Below are 17123 nucleotides of genomic sequence, written 5' to 3'. Positions count from 1 at the left end.
ACTATGGGTTACAGCATACGTCATTGTCTTTCATCTTGGATTCTTCATCGGGACTTGAGCTTGAAATCATTAAAACATTTTATTATTAGGAATTTTATTTGTTGATTATTCTTGGATTATTTTTGGATTTGATTCCTAAAACCGTAAGTTTATATTTTTTCATTTTTACAGTATTTTTCCAGGGAAATAAAAAAATTTCAAAGCTTGTTGTCTTTACTCTTTCTTTTGCTACTGTTTATTCAAGCCTAAACACGTAACATAAGAATAAGTACATGCTTATTTGTCTCCATCACAGGTATGTAGTTACTAGAAGAGTTAACTCCCATTGTATATGTTGTGCTCTCCACTGTAGTGGTGTATTCTCTCTCCCAATAAGGTCATATTGAATAATACATGTGTAAAATCCATTTTTGAGATTGATTTAACCCTCAAGATTTAACATGTCAGAAGCTACCATACATTCATGGTACAGTGGTCCCCTTCATGAACACCCCACCACCAACTAGCAGTCACCCACTTTTTATGGCCAGAATCCCATGGTACAGATGAGTTTGTGTTCAGAAATACCCCTGAAGAAAGGACACCCTACTTATATGACCAGTGGCCAACATATTGGTGCACCAATGTAAAATTTACCCCTCACAAGCAGCCACATTTTATTAATAATATGTGTCCAGAACCAATATTTAATTCATACAGTAATCTGATTATCTTTCCTGATGTCTGTTTACTGATGTCAAATTTTCATTACTGAAAGAAGAGTTAGCTAAAGTTCATGTACCAATAAGGTTAGTATTATGTCATGGATGCTGACATTTACAGGAAATATCATCAGCAATGTTGTGATAGAGTTCTGGGCTTCACACAGCAATTTTTATTCTTTGATGATTATGACCAGATGTAATTGTCAAGATCATAACATGGTCAGCATAGCTAAAAATAGATTTTGTGGGTTTAATGCCAGAGAGAGAAATTAACTTCGAACAAAATGGGGTACCAGACAATGATTGATTGATTGATTGATTGATTGATTTTTTTAACAGCGCATCAGCACTGTTAGGCTATTTAACGCCAAATAAAATGTTATTTGTATAATATTTTTAAAAAATTATAAAAGGTCCTATATCGACCAGCGATATAAAAGAAGAAATGGTTGAAATTAAAAACGGTAAGATGGTAACGGTGCGGTACCAGACAAAATGACTGAAAAATCACTCAACAGTACATGTAACACTTCCTTTATAAACAAGGCATTTCATTTCTACAAAAGTTTTATCTGCCTAAATAAATTGCAGTACTGTAAAATTAGCAACATAGGAATAAATTGTTAATAAAAGCTTTTGCATGCCATCACATAAATGGAGAATTGATACTTTAGAACAAAAAGTAGAAGTTATTCGACTTGATGACAATAAGGAAAGTTCTTGTCAAAAAATGTTACGTTGGGAAGACTCAGATAAACAAGATTGTAACAGATAAGAATATTCTGCAGCAGTGGGAAAATGGAGCTTACAGTAAAAGAATTAGTTTAAATATGAAGCAATGTATGTACCAAGATTGAAATAACATTTCTGAATGGTTTTGCAATCCGCATCCCATCACTGCCCCACTACTCACATTTCACACCTAAGAATAAGAACTATTAAATTTTGTTGCATTGAAATACTGACCACCTTATATGGCCTACCTTGTGTTGAAAAATGGTGTTAGGACAAAAAAAAAATCACCTTATTAAGTCATTTATGGGTATTAAAGTTAATATAGCACAGGGACTGTCCTAGGGGTAACTAGGACAAAAAGTAACCTTGTGGTACAAAACAACACTGGTAGGTAAGTGAAATTCATGGCTATACGGTCAAATTATCTGATAATTTTCTTGATTGTAATTGAGGGTTGGGAGCCACGGTGTTGTGTTTGTAATTTGATCATGCCAGTAATTAGAACAATTGTCCAGTTAAATAGTGCTTATCACATCTGCCATCAGTAATTACTGCAGGACCCAGTCTGCTGTTATTGTTGGTTTTCTAAATCACCAATGATTTACCATGAACTTTTGGCATGGTTACTACAGGGCAGTTGTAACACCATTTTGCATTTATTCAGACACCTTAAAATATGTAGACCAGTAACTGTGTTGAAATTTATTATTAGGTGATCTTCCTTTGAATCTTTTTCTTGCTTAATGCTGTTTTTATTTTTCTTGAAGAAAACAAAATCCCTCTTCAAGGGTATGGCTAAACAAAAACATGCCTACATTTTATGCTTTACAGTGGTCCTCCTCAAATATAGCCCCTTCACTAGTGGCCACCTCCTACACCATCAGTTTTAAGTTTGTTTACAAAAGTACCCCTCAGTGGTACTCAGCCGTAATTTTAGGCCAACAGTGCCATATTTTATATAATACGTGTCCATAGCCAATGTTTAATTCATATGGTAAAGTAAGTAATCTTATTTTCTCTACGGATGTCTGTTTCGCAATGTCAGGTTTTCATTGAGAAGTGTTGGCTAAAGTACATTATAACATGTACCACAACGGTTAATATTATGTCATAATCAACAAATGCTGACGTTTACAGGAAATGAGTTGAGTAATGTTGGGATAAAGTTTTGGGCTTTTCACAGCTGTTGAGTTGTTTTCATTGATGATTATAACAAGAGGTAATTGTCAAGATCATAATATGGTCAACACTGGCTAAATATAGCTTTTGTGGTTTCACAAACAAACAAAAATAAACCTTGAACAAAACAGGTGCTAGGTGAAGATCAGATATGTGAAAGTACATGTATCATTTCAATTAGTAACTAGGCATTTTGTCTGCTGTTCAAAAATGTTGACTGTTTGCATCATTAAATTGTAGTACAATTAGAAGCATAGGGATAAACAATGACAAAACTTTGACATGGCATCATATATGGAAAAATCTTACTTAAGAAGAAAAGGTAAAAGTTATTCCACTCAATAACAGTGAGGAATGTTCAAGAGTTCTTGCCAAAATATTTATTTGGAAAGAATCGAATAACTTCGTAACAGATACGGTTCTGCAGCAGAAGGAAATTGGAATTATAATGGAAAGAGAATAATTCTAAATTCCAAGTGATGTTTGTACCAAGATTTAAATGACAATGTGTTTGAATAGTTTTGTAATATGCATGCCATCAATACCTCACTGACATTTAATGCTTAAAAATCAAGAACTAATAATGTGTATTCACATGAAATAAGTTTATTCTTAAGACAAGAAGAACATTTAATAATTAACAGGGTTTGCACAGATTTTAAAAGTACTTGAATTTTCAACTGCTAGATGAAAAGTGCTTATTTTTTGAAAATCCTCTTGAAAAGTGCTTATTTTTAATGTCAGTGGGAAAAAGTCCTTAAAAAAGTGCTTGAAAATGAGCAGAAATCCTTAAAAAGTGCTTGAATTTTTAAGAAAATAAAAGACCAAAATATTTTTTTTAAAGAAACCTCTGTGGAAAAATTATGTTCGATCGACTATATGCCTTTTACTTTCTGTGGCTTGTTCAATAACTAAGGAAAGAGAGATTACTCAGGATTTCTGTTTAGCAGCAATGTGGGAACAGCAATATGGCAGCTTTCTATTTCTTATTTGGTTTCTGCATGAAAATGTCGCCAGGGAAGTGTGTTTTTAATGGAAAGGCTCCTATAATTGGGCCAAGACAAAGCTGTGTGTTATAGACATCGGGGCTATTGCTGTGAGTGCCCTTATATCACCCATAAAGGTACAAAACACCAGAAAAGTGAAGTGTCAATGTCAGTAATGAGCTCGTATTATTTTGGAATAAAAACAGATAAAATCAAGACATGTGCCAGAGACACTGACATTATATCCAAGACAGAGTCGCATTCCAATAAATTAATGATGGGATTGATGTTACCCCCACCCACATCTGATGCAGCTTCAACCACACAGTCAACATCTGCAAATATTTACAACTTCCTTTCCAAGAACGAGTTCTGAAGTCAGAAATTTTATGAATATTGCATACTGTGGTCACACATGCATCCTACAAATCAAATGAACATATTGCTGACGTTTTTCATGCTATGTTCCAGACAGTACTCTGGCTTCAAAGTTTTTGTGTGCCGAAAGGAAAACATCTTACTTTTGTGTTTTTAGCGTTGCAGAACACCATAAAAAAGTTAAGAAAAAAGCAGGCCAAATTCATCATCATCATCATTGGCGACTCGGTCTCGAAAGACCATGCGAATAGCGCCCTTGGGGTGTTGTCTGTCTCTGTTGGCAACGTCTGCTGTGGCTGTGCAGGCCTATACGTGAGTGACAGTCCCTACTGCAGTTGGTGCAGACATACTGGGAAGTCTGCGTTACTGTGGTTGTTGTTGCGTTCTTCTTTCTCTTACGTTTCTCTGCCGCCAACTGGCCTCTCCTCGCATCAGCGACTGATATGCCATTGTTTACCATCAGTCTCCAGGTGCCTCAGTCCTCAGCCAGCTCTTCCCAGCCATCGGGTGAAATGTTGCATGACTTCATGTCCCTCTTGCACACATCTTTGAAACGGAGTGAGGGGCGTCCGACTCTTCTCATGCCAGTGGCCAGCTGTCCATATAAGATGTCCTTTGGCAGCCTTCCATCCTCCATGTGTCGGACGTGACCCAGCCATCGAAGGCGGCGTTTAATTAGCAGGGAGTACATGCTGGGGGTACTTGCACGCTGCAGGATCTCGCTGTGTGGAACACGGTCTTGCCAGCTGATTTTCAGGATGCGTTTTAGGCACCGTATATGGAAGGAGTTGAGCCGGCATTCTTGCCTCATGTAGGTACTCCACGTCTCACTTCCATATAGAAGGGTGCTGAGAACGCAGGCCTGGTAGACTAGGACCTTGGTGTGCTCTGTTAGCGCGTTGTTTTCCCAAACCCTCTTTGTTAATCGAGCCATGATGGTGTTTGCCTTTCCAAGCCTTCTGTCCAGCTCCATATCAATCGAGAGAGTGTTGCTGATGGCTGACCCTAGGTAGGTAAAGTTGTTGACTGCTTCCAGGGTGACACCGCTGATTTTGATTGAAGGGGCAATGGTGGTATCTTGCACGCTGACATTTGTTTTTTCCAAGCTGATTGTGAGACCAAACTGCGTGCAGGCAACAGCAAAACAGTCTCCCAGTCTCTGGAGGGCTTCCTCGGTGTGGGCCACAAGAGCTGCGTCATCTGCAAAAAGCATCTCCCTGATGAGCACAGCTCTCACTTTGGTCTTTGAGCGCAGTCGTGCCAGGTTGAACAGCCTCCCATCAGACCTGGTGTGTAGATATATGCCATCCGTGGACGTGTCGAAGGCGTAGGACAGGAGCAGGGAGAAGAAGATCCCAAAAAGTGTTGGTGCCAGCACACAGCCCTGCTTCACACCACTGTTAATTGGGAAGGAAGTTGAGGATGATCAATCATACAGGACTGTTCCCTTCATATCTGCATGGAAAGAGATTATCATGCTGAGGAGTTTTGGGGGGCAACCGATCTTACTCAGAAGTTCAAAAAGGCCCTTCCTGCTGACCAAGTCAAAGGCCTTGGTGAGGTCGATGAACATCATGTAGAGTGGTTGACCTTGCTCTCTGCTCTTCTCTTGGAGTTGTCGTAGGGAGAAGATCATGTCTGTCGTCGACCTGCCTGCTCTGAAGCCGCACTGTGATTCCGGGTACACACGGTCTGCCAGCAACTGCAGCCTGTTGAGTATGATGCGGGCATACACTTTACCAACAATACTCAAGAGCGAGATCCCTCTGTAATTATTACAGTCACTGCGGTTGCCCTTGTTTTTGTAAAGGGTCACAATTGTGGCATCACGCATGTCTTGGGGGACTACTCCTTCCTCCCAGCAGCGGCAAAGTAGGTCGTGCAGTGGTTTAATCAATGCTGGTTTTCCACGTTTGATAGCTTCGGGCGGGATGCTGTCACTACCTGGTGCTTTGTCATTTGGAAGGCAGTCGATTGCTTTGCTGAGCTCCTCTAAGGTTGGCACTTTGTCGAGCTCTTCCATGGTGGGCAGATTCTTTATGCTGCTGAGGGCTGCATCAGTGACTGACGTTTCTCGGGAGTATAGTTCTGAGTAGTGCTCCACCCATCTGGCCATCTGTTGCCCATGGTCTGTGATCTTCTCTCCCGTCAGGGATTTCACCATAAAAAAGTTAAGAAAAAAGCAGGCCAGATTAGATTATGGAATACTCATGAAAAAAGCAGATGAACTGTCTTTAAAAGCAGAAATGACTAAAGTGGTAACTTCTTGCACAGGCCAATGCTAATAGCAAAGGAGCTGAGGAGAAACTTGGAATTGATGAAGGTCTTTGCAAAAAGCTGGATGCTAAGATCAAGGAGTTGAAGAGAAATTAAGTACAGAGGAAGAAATTGTTAATAAACTTTTTGTTAATATGACTTTTTGTTTACTGTACCTATGTTAGTGAACTTTATTGGGAGAGTAATATGCTGTTACATGAGCCATAAGTCAGCCTGAAGGTTGTTCCAAATGTAGATATCTGTGGTGAGTTCAGATATAAGACTCCATGAAAATCAAAATAAAGTCCTTGAATTTTGTTATATTTTACCTGTATGAACCCTGATTAATGTTACTTTTAAATGAAGATATTAAATGCTTTGAGGTTACTTGCAGGTTTCTTACTACATACACATATATATACTTTTCTCAAATATAGTCTCCCTCAGGAAAGACCACCCCTTTTACATGGCTACTTTACTGGTGCAGATAGGTGTCCACATAAGAGGGGGACTACTGCACTAACATTGGTTAACCTTGATTCATACATGTTCTTTAGAAGTTTTGTACCTGTATCAGTGCGCCCAGTGTAAAAGCCCCATTTCTCCTCTACTTATACTATATACAACACTATGATAAGCTTTTCATGTGAGCTTTCTGCTGTAGTACCTAACCATGTTAATTACTGAAGCATAAACTAGTCTCGTAACACTGGCTGTCACCATGGTTATTCTAAGCATTCACTCAGCAGAGAACTGCTCCATTGGCCTAAGTGGTTAGAATATCTGCTTTGGATGCAGGAGATTGCAGGTTCAAACCCTAGCCGAAGAATACCAGAGACTTGGGAAAATGGTACTTACAGCTGTCTTGCTTGGCGCTGAGCATTAAGAGGTTAGTGTTAGGGTCGGTCGGCCTGCCTGGTGTCAGGATAATGTGACTGGGTGGGACATGATGCTAAATGTCTGCGGCATTATGTCCCAGTGCTAAACATCACAATAAGCTGCCACACTGCAGACATCGTAGTAATATGACTAAAACTTTTAAAGCTACCTTAAAAATCTAAATCACACACATTGAGCAGACTCTGGTTTCATGGGAAGAACAATGATAGTAACTTCTGAAGCAGGCTTTAAGAACAAAGATTAAAGGTAAATGGGAAACTAACACTTCTGTGTTTTATAAACTCATTTTTTAAACTTTGTTGTAGAAAAGCTATGTCAGCTATTTAGTACCAGTTAAAGGATGGCACTAAAATGTAATTCCAGTGAATAATAATTTGAATGAATAAATCCACCCAAATGAACAAATGAACACAACAGTAAGACCAATTCAATTTCAGATGTTAAGGCAAGAATGATTAATTCTTAGGCAGATAGGATTATATACACCTCTCCTTTACCTCAGTCACAATAACCATTATCTGGAAACACGCTGTCAACTTGATGGAATTTTCCATTCTAGGAGTTTCTAATGTAAAAATCAAGACTGTCGTAAACTCAGATTCAGGTAAACATGTTTACATCAATAATGATCTGAATATTTAATCTACAATCATAGAGAAACTTTTAGCTATATATTCTGTTGTTTTCAAAACAAATATTGCCGGTTGGGTTCAACTTGAGCTTGGTTTTGGACAGTACACCACTATACATAAGATACTGTCCTTAAGAAAAGCCAACAAACAATACAAATTAAATATACATAACAATTGGCTATAATCTGGTTTAACTTGGCGAATTTGTATTTATTTTAAGATGACCGTATGATTACAATCTTGTAACATTTGGGCAAAATCACTTTGAAACAGAAAAAATGTTTGGTTGGTATATCTGTATGCATATGTAGGGGATCTGATTAGTGTTTCATGCCATTATATAAATTTTTTCAAATACTTTCTACATTTTTTAAACTATGACTTCCTTGTCTACAAGCACAAATCATGTTTCTGTTCTTTAGATATACTTTGCCTGTACAGACTGTAAAAAAATATTTTCTTGATGTCAGTGATTATTTTTCTGGGTTAGATTTGTTCAGTCCAATTCCTATTAGCACAATTTTGCAAAAAGCTCTTAACCTAGATAAATTTAAAGTTTGGAATTTTTCTTGTCCATATGCTGAATTAATTTTGGATTTTATTCAGTTTTCTGACTTTCAGACTTTAACTTTTCTTAATTAAAAAAAAATCATTGATGTCTTTTGTACTCGATACATCAGCTATTTCATTAAAGCACACTGTTATTGACAACAAGACATCTCTCTGTGTCTCTCTCTCTCTCTCTCTCTCTCTCTCTGTTTACACTACACATGGAACCAACATAAAATACAAACGAAATGCAGTTTTGATAAAATTACATGTTTCAGGATCTGTAGTTCTGTCTTAATGCCATTTTAAGCATACATGAATACACAGATGAAATCTGAGTTCCTCTTGAGAGATTTATGAGGAAGTGGGATCCTGTTATCAGTCAGCTTAAAAATGTTTCTTTGAGTTGTTGTGCCAGCAAGGTGAAATGCATTATCAGAGTTTCCTGTAACCAAAAAAGGATTATGTCTATACTGATATCCAACTAGAGGCTTCATAGACTTTTGATTGTTAGTAATAATTTGCTTACCAATTCAGGAACATTATTTCTGTTATGGAGCCTTTCATCTATTTGAAAGTAATATGTTACTTTAATTAAACAAGGGTTTATTAGAGCAAAAGAGATCACACATTCATCCCTAGGTCTCTCTTGGCATCCATCCATCTACGGGAGATGATGGTGTAGCTCCAGAGTAAGTTTTTGTTTCTCCTTCTTTCTAGCTCTCTTTTCAGCTTGCTTTATGTTTTTGTCTTCCTCAGCTTTTCGAATGCCCTGTCTAACAGATAGGCGCCAGGTGGAATGGTCATTAGCACAGCTCTCCCAGTTGTTGACATTGATATTGGCCATCTTCATGTCCTTCTGGCAAACATCTTTGTAGCGCAGACATGGTTGTCCAGTCATTCGTGCACCTTCTGCTAATTCCCCATATAACAGGTCCTTGGGAATGTGGTCTGGGTCCATTCTCTTGACATGGCCAAGCCAGCGAAGGCACCTCTTGCTGAGAATGGAGAACATGCTGTTCATGTTGGCACAATCCAGAACCTCTGTGTTGGGTACTTTGTCCTGCCACTGGACATGCAGAATGCGCTGCAGGCATCTCAGATGGAAGCTGTCGAGTTTCCTCTCATGTCTCGCATAGGTGGTCCATGTTTCGCTGCTGTAGAAGAGTGAGCTGAGCACGCAGGCCTGGTAGACACACAGTTTGGTCGTCACAGTGAGGATGGGGGGGGGGGGGCCAGACCCTCTGGTTAAGTCTGGCCATCACTGCTGCTGCCTTGGCAATCCTGCCATTAACCTCAACAACTTCCAAGTTGTACCCATAGATGGTGACGGAGGGAGGGGAGTCTGCGTACTGTGCCATGACGTTTGTTTTCTTCAAAGTGATGGTCAGTCCTTACAGGCATGGGAGAGGTGGCATACCAGCTGCTGCAGTCCATCTTCTGTGTGTTATGTCAAGGCTGCATTGTTGGCGAAGAGCAGTTCATGGATGAGTACCTCTGTGACTTTAGTTTTAGCACAGAGACGGGTGATGTTGAACAGCTTGCCATCAGCCCTGGTATGGATGTATACTCCCTCACTGCAGTCCTTGAAGGCGTACTGGAGAAGCATGGAGAAGAAGATGGTGAAGAGCGTCGGCGCAAGGACACGGCCTTGCTTGACTCCACTGATGACTGTTAAGGCCTCCAATGTTGTGCCATTGAAGCACACTGTGCTGTGTATGTTCTCGTGGAATGACAGGATGACAGCAAGCAGTCATGGGGAGCAGCTGATCTTCTGCAGGAGTCTGAAGAGTCCACTCTGACTGACCAGGTCAAACGCCTTCGTCAGGTCTGTGAAGGCAATGTAGAGGGGCATCTGCTGCTCATGACACTTCTACCAAGGTCTGGTTAGTACAAAATGAAAATGGTGCAGGTCAGATACAAATTTTATCACTACTACTACTACTACTACTGAATGGATGGTTATATCATCTTGGGATTTTAGCAGGAAAACTTTTGATGTCTAGTTGCACCAATACAGAATAAGTGCTCATCTGACATACATTTTGAAAAAGTCTTGTTAATGCTACTTCTGCTGAATAGAAAGTTAAATCATTATAGGGATTTCAACAGAATATGATGTGTAGTTGGGCCCAGATGAAAATACTATAGTTCTATTGGAACATCCTATGTGGCCAGCATAGGAAGCCATCTATACAATTTTCTCCAAAAGACTTTGTATAACATCTTGCTGGAGCTAAATGTGAATGGTGCCAATCTTAATATATGAAATATGGCTGTCCTGATGGACATCTTGAGAAACTCATTACTGCTATTCCTCCTGAATGTATGGTCTTATTGGCATGGGGTTTTCATCAACAGTCTTCTAATGTCCTATCATAAATATAATGATATTTATTTTACATCTAGTATGGGACCTTTCCAGTGACCTAGTGGTTAGAGCATCCACCTCAGATGCATGAGGTCACAGGTTTGAACCCCAGCCAAGTCATACCAAAGACTTGTAAAAATGGTAGTAACAGCTGCCTTGCCTAGGTGCTCAGCATTAAGAGGTTAATGTTGGGACTGGTCGGCCTGGTGTCAGGATAATGTGACTGGGTGGGACATCATACTACATGTCTGCAGAGATCGTAGCGATATGACTGAAAAATTGTTAAAGCTATGTTAAAAATCCAAAGCAGACACACAGAGAGTATGGCCACAACAGTGGCTCACACATAGCATAATGTGAAAATCTTAACAGTCAAGAAAACAGTTTCAACACTCAGTAGCTAAAATGTTGAAATTGTCTTATTTTTAATTCCTGTAAATTCTGTCAAGAAGTAGAGCATCAGTCTCTTTGAGGGACTCTTGTTTGATGGAGTTATGTGCTAGCAAAAACTTAATCGACATTTTATTGATGCAGATAATCGTCATTTTGTTCTAGTTTCTAGTAAATATTCTAATTACATAAAAGATCTGATATAATTACTCGAGGTCTTGTTATCTGTATGTTTATACATGAAACTTTGAAAATGATTGCTTAAAGAAACCCTACATTATTATTTCTATTCTCATGTAATTTGTGCAGACTTATTTTTAGAATGGCTATAAAGCTAAAAAACTAAGACTTCAAAGAACATGTTTCATGCTTTTAGAAATGTTTTTTTAAATCCAATTTTCTCTGTTCAGTCAGGTGAATGTGACATGTACCGCCAGTCAGTTGACAGATCTCATTAAGTGGTGTATTTTTTTCTTCAGGTTGGCTGACAGCTTAAGGGGTCTCTTTACTCTGTTTGCTGGGCACATCTTTCAACATGCAGCATCCATGCTGAACCAAAATTGCAAGGCCAAGTCAGGTGAATTGAGTTTGTGTGTGTGTCTGTGTGTTTGTGTGTGCATGTGTGTAAAAGTGAAGAGAAAAAATTTCTTCTTGGTGTGTAATAAACTCTGCAGTCCCAATTATTGGTTGGCTTATGATTTCACACAAAAATATAATTTGATATTCAAAAATACAGTTGTAGACTGTTGCTTTCTTTCTAAAATACTGTGACTTTTTCAGCTGTCTTGTTGTACACCATTTCATTACATTATCCAACAAGTTTCTATTCATTCTATTTGTGATGAATATGTCAGCTTGACATTATGTTTGTACACGGGGGGAAAACTTTTCATTTTAGGTACCAAATTCTTCCCTGAGGATAGAAAGAAGAGAAAGAAGTCATGTCAGTTGCTACTGTACATTCTTGACTCCCTACACAAATGCTTCCTTTATGACACAGAAGGGTTTGTCAACAAGGAGAGATTTGACAGTTTAATGCAGCCTTTAGTAGATCAGGTGGGTGTTACCATACATAGCTTTTAGTGTATCAGATGTGTGTTACCATACACAGCCTTTAGTGTATCAGATGTGTGTTACCATACACAGCCTTTAGTGGATCAGGGGGTGTTACCATACACAGCTTTTAGTCTATCAGATTTGTGTTACCATACACATTCTTTAGTGAATCAGGTGGGTGTTACCATACACATCCTTTAATGTATCAGATGTGTTAACATACACAACCTTTAGTGGATCAGGTGGGTGTTACCATACACAGCCTTTAGTGGATCAGGTGGGTGTTACCATACACAGCCTTTAGTGGATCAGGTGGGTGTTACCATAAACAGTCTTTAGTGGATCAGGTGGGTGTTACCATACACAGCCTTTAGTGGATCAGGTAGGTGTTACCATACACAGCCTTTTACTGGATCAGTGAATGTGGAAATTTTTCCTTAAGCAGTATTGAATTTTGTTCTTGAAAACTGGTCTTTTGTACAAACCTGATCAGAGAGACCACTTTTTTGTTGGTAAAAGTAGTGTTCTCTCAAGACAGGTTTTACTGTAGCAGCAATGACAACAACACTATTGATGATGATAGTGATGAAGAAAATAACTTTAAGAAGATGTCATGGCTTCAAACAAAATTTTGGTGTGAGGCTTTACCATACCTTCCCTATTACCAGAGATGGTGGGGGGGGGACTCAAAACTGTTTTGAGATTCCTAAGGAAAGCCAGTGCATGTGGGAATAAGTTATCTTTTCATATAACCTGTATAAAATTTTTAGAAATTCAAATTTGATTAGAAAATACCTCTCCCTTGATAACTCTTGCACATCAAGGTCCAAAAACTTAGACTGCACTATAAGTGAGGGCACGAGTTACCGAGGAACCGCCAAAAAATCCATTCGACACCCAGAGAACCGCGGGGTTGGGGGGAACTGGGCTGTTTAATGAATGAATCCTCATTTTATAATCGCATCGAGAATAATTGTCAATTTTTTCCGATGAAGTTGTTCGTTATTCTGTATAAATTACATTTATCATTAAAATGTCCAACATCTGAAAGATTGATAACATGATTCTAGCTGGTTTCCACAACCAACATGGTGCACAAAAACATTTGTATATTATGTCACGGCTTTTTGTTTTGTTGATTAGTCTGGTTCCAGTAGTGTTGTGGGTAGTATATTCCGAAATAAGGATTCTCCAAGCAGTAAATCAGACTGTTGATACACTACCAAACAAGATTCCTTTTTATTTAAAAAAATGCAGCATTTCGTGAGACCATCATCTACATTGAAACTCAGTTTCTTAATTGTTCAGTTAGTAAGATATTGATGCCATGATTTCATTGCACGTAACAGTGAAACTTCTTATCATTCTTTAGCATATCTCAGCGTATGAATTTGGGAATTCTCTGAAACTCGTTTTCCCCACAATTGTCTGTATCTGTGAAACAGAGCTCTTTATTTTATGAACTACTCATTTTGCTTAGTTGCCTTGACATCTTTAATCAGTTATAATTGAGTAGGTTAATTTAAGGTAGTTTTATTAGATTACATACACAATAAGATTTATAACAGTGTTCGATTGATTGACTGAAATGAGTTACCCTACATATGACCAGGGCTGCTGGTTCTTAAGCATGCATGATTTTCATGCCTTTTAACTTTTTTGTTACTTCGACCTCCTTTGATTCAAAAGACATTAATTTATGTGATAAAAGAAAAGGAGGCCCACTTTTTATTTAGTGCAACAATACAACAAATGCTTCCACTAGTCTGATATCAAAACACGGTCAGCACTTAATTAGGTTCTCAGAAACGCTCACAGACATAGCTGCTACAGTTGAGTGACACGTTTTACATTTAATTACATGAGGACATATTGCACTTATGATGATTACACTTAAAAGGAACTAGAAGATAAAACTAGAACACAAATTTAAGTTAATAAAAAAATATTTAGTTTGTAAATATTTACTAAAGTACTGCCTCCAGTAGGCATAAAAAAATGTTTAGTTTGTATTTATTTACTAAAGTACTGCCTCCACTAGGCATAAAAAATTATTTAGTTTGTATTTATTTACTAAAGTACTGCCTCCACTAGGCATACAAAAATATTTAGTTTATATTTATTTACTAAAGTACTGCCTCCACTAGGCATAAAAAAATATTTAGTTTATATTTATTTACTAAAGTACTGCCTCTACTAGGCATAAAAAAATACTTAGTTTATATTTATTTACTAAAGTACTGCCTTTACTAGGCATAAAAAAGTATTTAGTTTTTATTTATTTACTAAAGTACTGCCTCCACTAGGCATAAAAAAAATATTTAGTTTACATTTATTTACTAAAGTGCTGCCTCCACTAGGCATAAAAAAATATTTAGTTTATATTTATTTACTAAAGTACTGCCTACACTAGGCATAAAAAAGTATTTAGTTTGTATTTATTTACTAAAGTACTGCCTCCACTATGCATAAAAAAAATGTTTAGTTTGTATTTATTTACTAAAGTACTGCCTCCACTAGGCATAAAAAATATTTAGTTTATATTTATTTACTAAAGTACTGCCTCCACTAGGCATAAAAAATATTTAGTTTATATTTATTTACTAAAGTACTGCCTCCACTAGGCATAAAAAAATATTTAGTTTGTATTTATTTACTAAAGTACTGCCTCCACTAGGCATAAAAAAATATTTAGTTTGTATTTATTTACTAAAGTACTGCCTCCACTAGGCATAAAAAATACTTAGTTTGTATTTATTTACTAAAGTACTGCCTCCACTAGGCATAAAAAAATATTTAGTTTGTATTTATTTACTAAAGTACTGCCTCCACTAGGCATAAAAAATACTTAGTTTGTATTTATTTACTAAGGTACTGCCTCCACTAGGCATAAAAAATATTTAGTTTGTATTTATTTACTAAAGTACTGCCTCCACTAGGCATAAAAAATACTTAGTTTGTATTTATTTACTAAAGTACTGCCTCCACTAGGCATAAAAAATATTTAGTTTGTATTTATTTACTAAAGTACTGCCTCCACTAGGCATAAAAAATACTTAGTTTGTATTTATTTACTAAAGTACTGCCTCCACTAGGCATAAAAAAAATATTTAGTTTACATTTATTTACTAAAGTGCTGCCTCCACTAGGCATAAAAAAATATTTAGTTTATATTTATTTACTAAAGTACTGCCTACACTAGGCATAAAAAAGTATTTAGTTTGTATTTATTTACTAAAGTACTGCCTCCACTATGCATAAAAAAAATGTTTAGTTTGTATTTATTTACTAAAGTACTGCCTCCACTAGGCATAAAAAATATTTAGTTTATATTTATTTACTAAAGTACTGCCTCCACTAGGCATAAAAAATATTTAGTTTATATTTATTTACTAAAGTACTGCCTCCACTAGGCATAAAAAAATATTTAGTTTGTATTTATTTACTAAAGTACTGCCTCCACTAGGCATAAAAAAATATTTAGTTTGTATTTATTTACTAAAGTACTGCCTCCACTAGGCATAAAAAATACTTAGTTTGTATTTATTTACTAAAGTACTGCCTCCACTAGGCATAAAAAAATATTTAGTTTTTATTTATTTACTAAAGTACTGCCTCCACTAGGCATAAAAAAATATTTAGTTTGTATTTATTTACTAAAGTACTGCCTCCACTAGGCATAAAAAATACTTAGTTTGTATTTATTTACTAAGGTACTGCCTCCACTAGGCATAAAAAATATTTAGTTTGTATTTATTTACTAAAGTACTGCCTCCACTAGGCATAAAAAAATACTTAGTTTATATTTATTTACTAAAGTACTGCCTCCACTAGGCATAAAAAAATATTTAGTTTGTATTTATTTACTAAAGTACTGCCTCTACTAGGCATAAAAATGTTGTTGTTGTTGTTGTTGTTGTTGTAGTGTTTAACGCCATTTTTCAGCACACGATAGGCTATACATGGCGGCCAGTATTAATGGTGGAGGAAAAACCCTGAAAAACCCAGGAAAGAACCACCGACCCACGAGAAGCTACTGGCAGGCTTTCCCACGTACCCACCATAAAAAAGTATTTAGTTTTTATTTATTTACTAAAGTACTGCCTCCACTAGGCATAAAAAAATACTTAGTTTGTATTTATTTACTAAAGTACTGCCTTCACTAGGCATAAAAAATATTTAGTTTATATTTATTTACTAAAGTACTGCCTCCACTAGGCATAAAAAATACTTAGTTTATATTTATTTACTAAAGTACTGCCTTTACTAGGCATAAAAAAGTATTTAGTTTGTATTTATTTACTAAAGTACTGCCTCCACTAGGCATAAAAAAGTATTTAGTTTGTATTTATTTACTAAAGTACAGCCTCCACTAGGCATAAAAAAATATTTAGTTTGTATTTATTTACTAAAGTACTGCCTCCACTAGGCATAAAAAAAATATTTAGTTTATATTTATTTACTAAAGTGCTGCCTCCACTAGGCATAAAAAAATATTTAGTTTATATTTATTTACTAAAGTACTGCCTCCACTAGGCATAAAAAGTATTTAGTTTGTATTTATTTACTAAAGTACTGCCTCCACTATGCATAAAAAAAATGTTTAGTTTGTATTTATTTACTAAAGTACTGCCTCTACTAGGCATAAAAAATATTTAGTTTATATTTATTTACTAAAGTACTGCCTCCACTAGGCATAAAAAAAATATTTAGTTTATATTTATTTACTAAAGTACTGCCTCCACTAGGCATAAAAAAATATTTAGTTTATATTTATTTACTAAAGTACTGCCTCCACTAGGCATAAAAAAATATTTAGTTTATATTTATTTACTAAAGTACTGCCTCCACTTGGCATAAAAAAATATTTAGTTTTTATTTATTTACTAAAGTACTGCCTCCACTAGGCATAAAAAATATTTAGTTTTTATTTATTTACTAAAGTGCTGCCTCCACTAGGCATAAAAAATATTTAGTTTATATTTAT

The 17123-nt window shown here is 36.5% G+C and overlaps 1 protein-coding gene across 1 annotated transcript in view; it reads left to right on the top strand.

The window, feature by feature from the left end:
- Positions 1 to 17123, top strand: part of LOC149807312 (HEAT repeat-containing protein 1-like) — a 178280-nt gene that overhangs the window by 124342 nt on the left and 36815 nt on the right. Inside the window, exons 41-42 of the mRNA XM_089965190.1 lie at positions 11560 to 11657; positions 11979 to 12136. Coding sequence (XP_089821316.1) covers positions 11560 to 11657; positions 11979 to 12136 — 256 coding nt within the window. The remainder of the gene's footprint in view (positions 1 to 11559; positions 11658 to 11978; positions 12137 to 17123) is intronic.

Source organism: Sinohyriopsis cumingii, chromosome 1 (genome assembly GCF_028554795.1).
Source record: "Sinohyriopsis cumingii isolate HCF-2022 chromosome 1, ASM2855479v2, whole genome shotgun sequence".
Lineage (NCBI taxonomy): Eukaryota > Metazoa > Mollusca > Bivalvia > Unionida > Unionidae > Sinohyriopsis > Sinohyriopsis cumingii.
The sequence above is the reverse complement of the archived record's forward strand: the minus strand, read 5'-3'. Positions and strand labels throughout refer to the sequence as shown.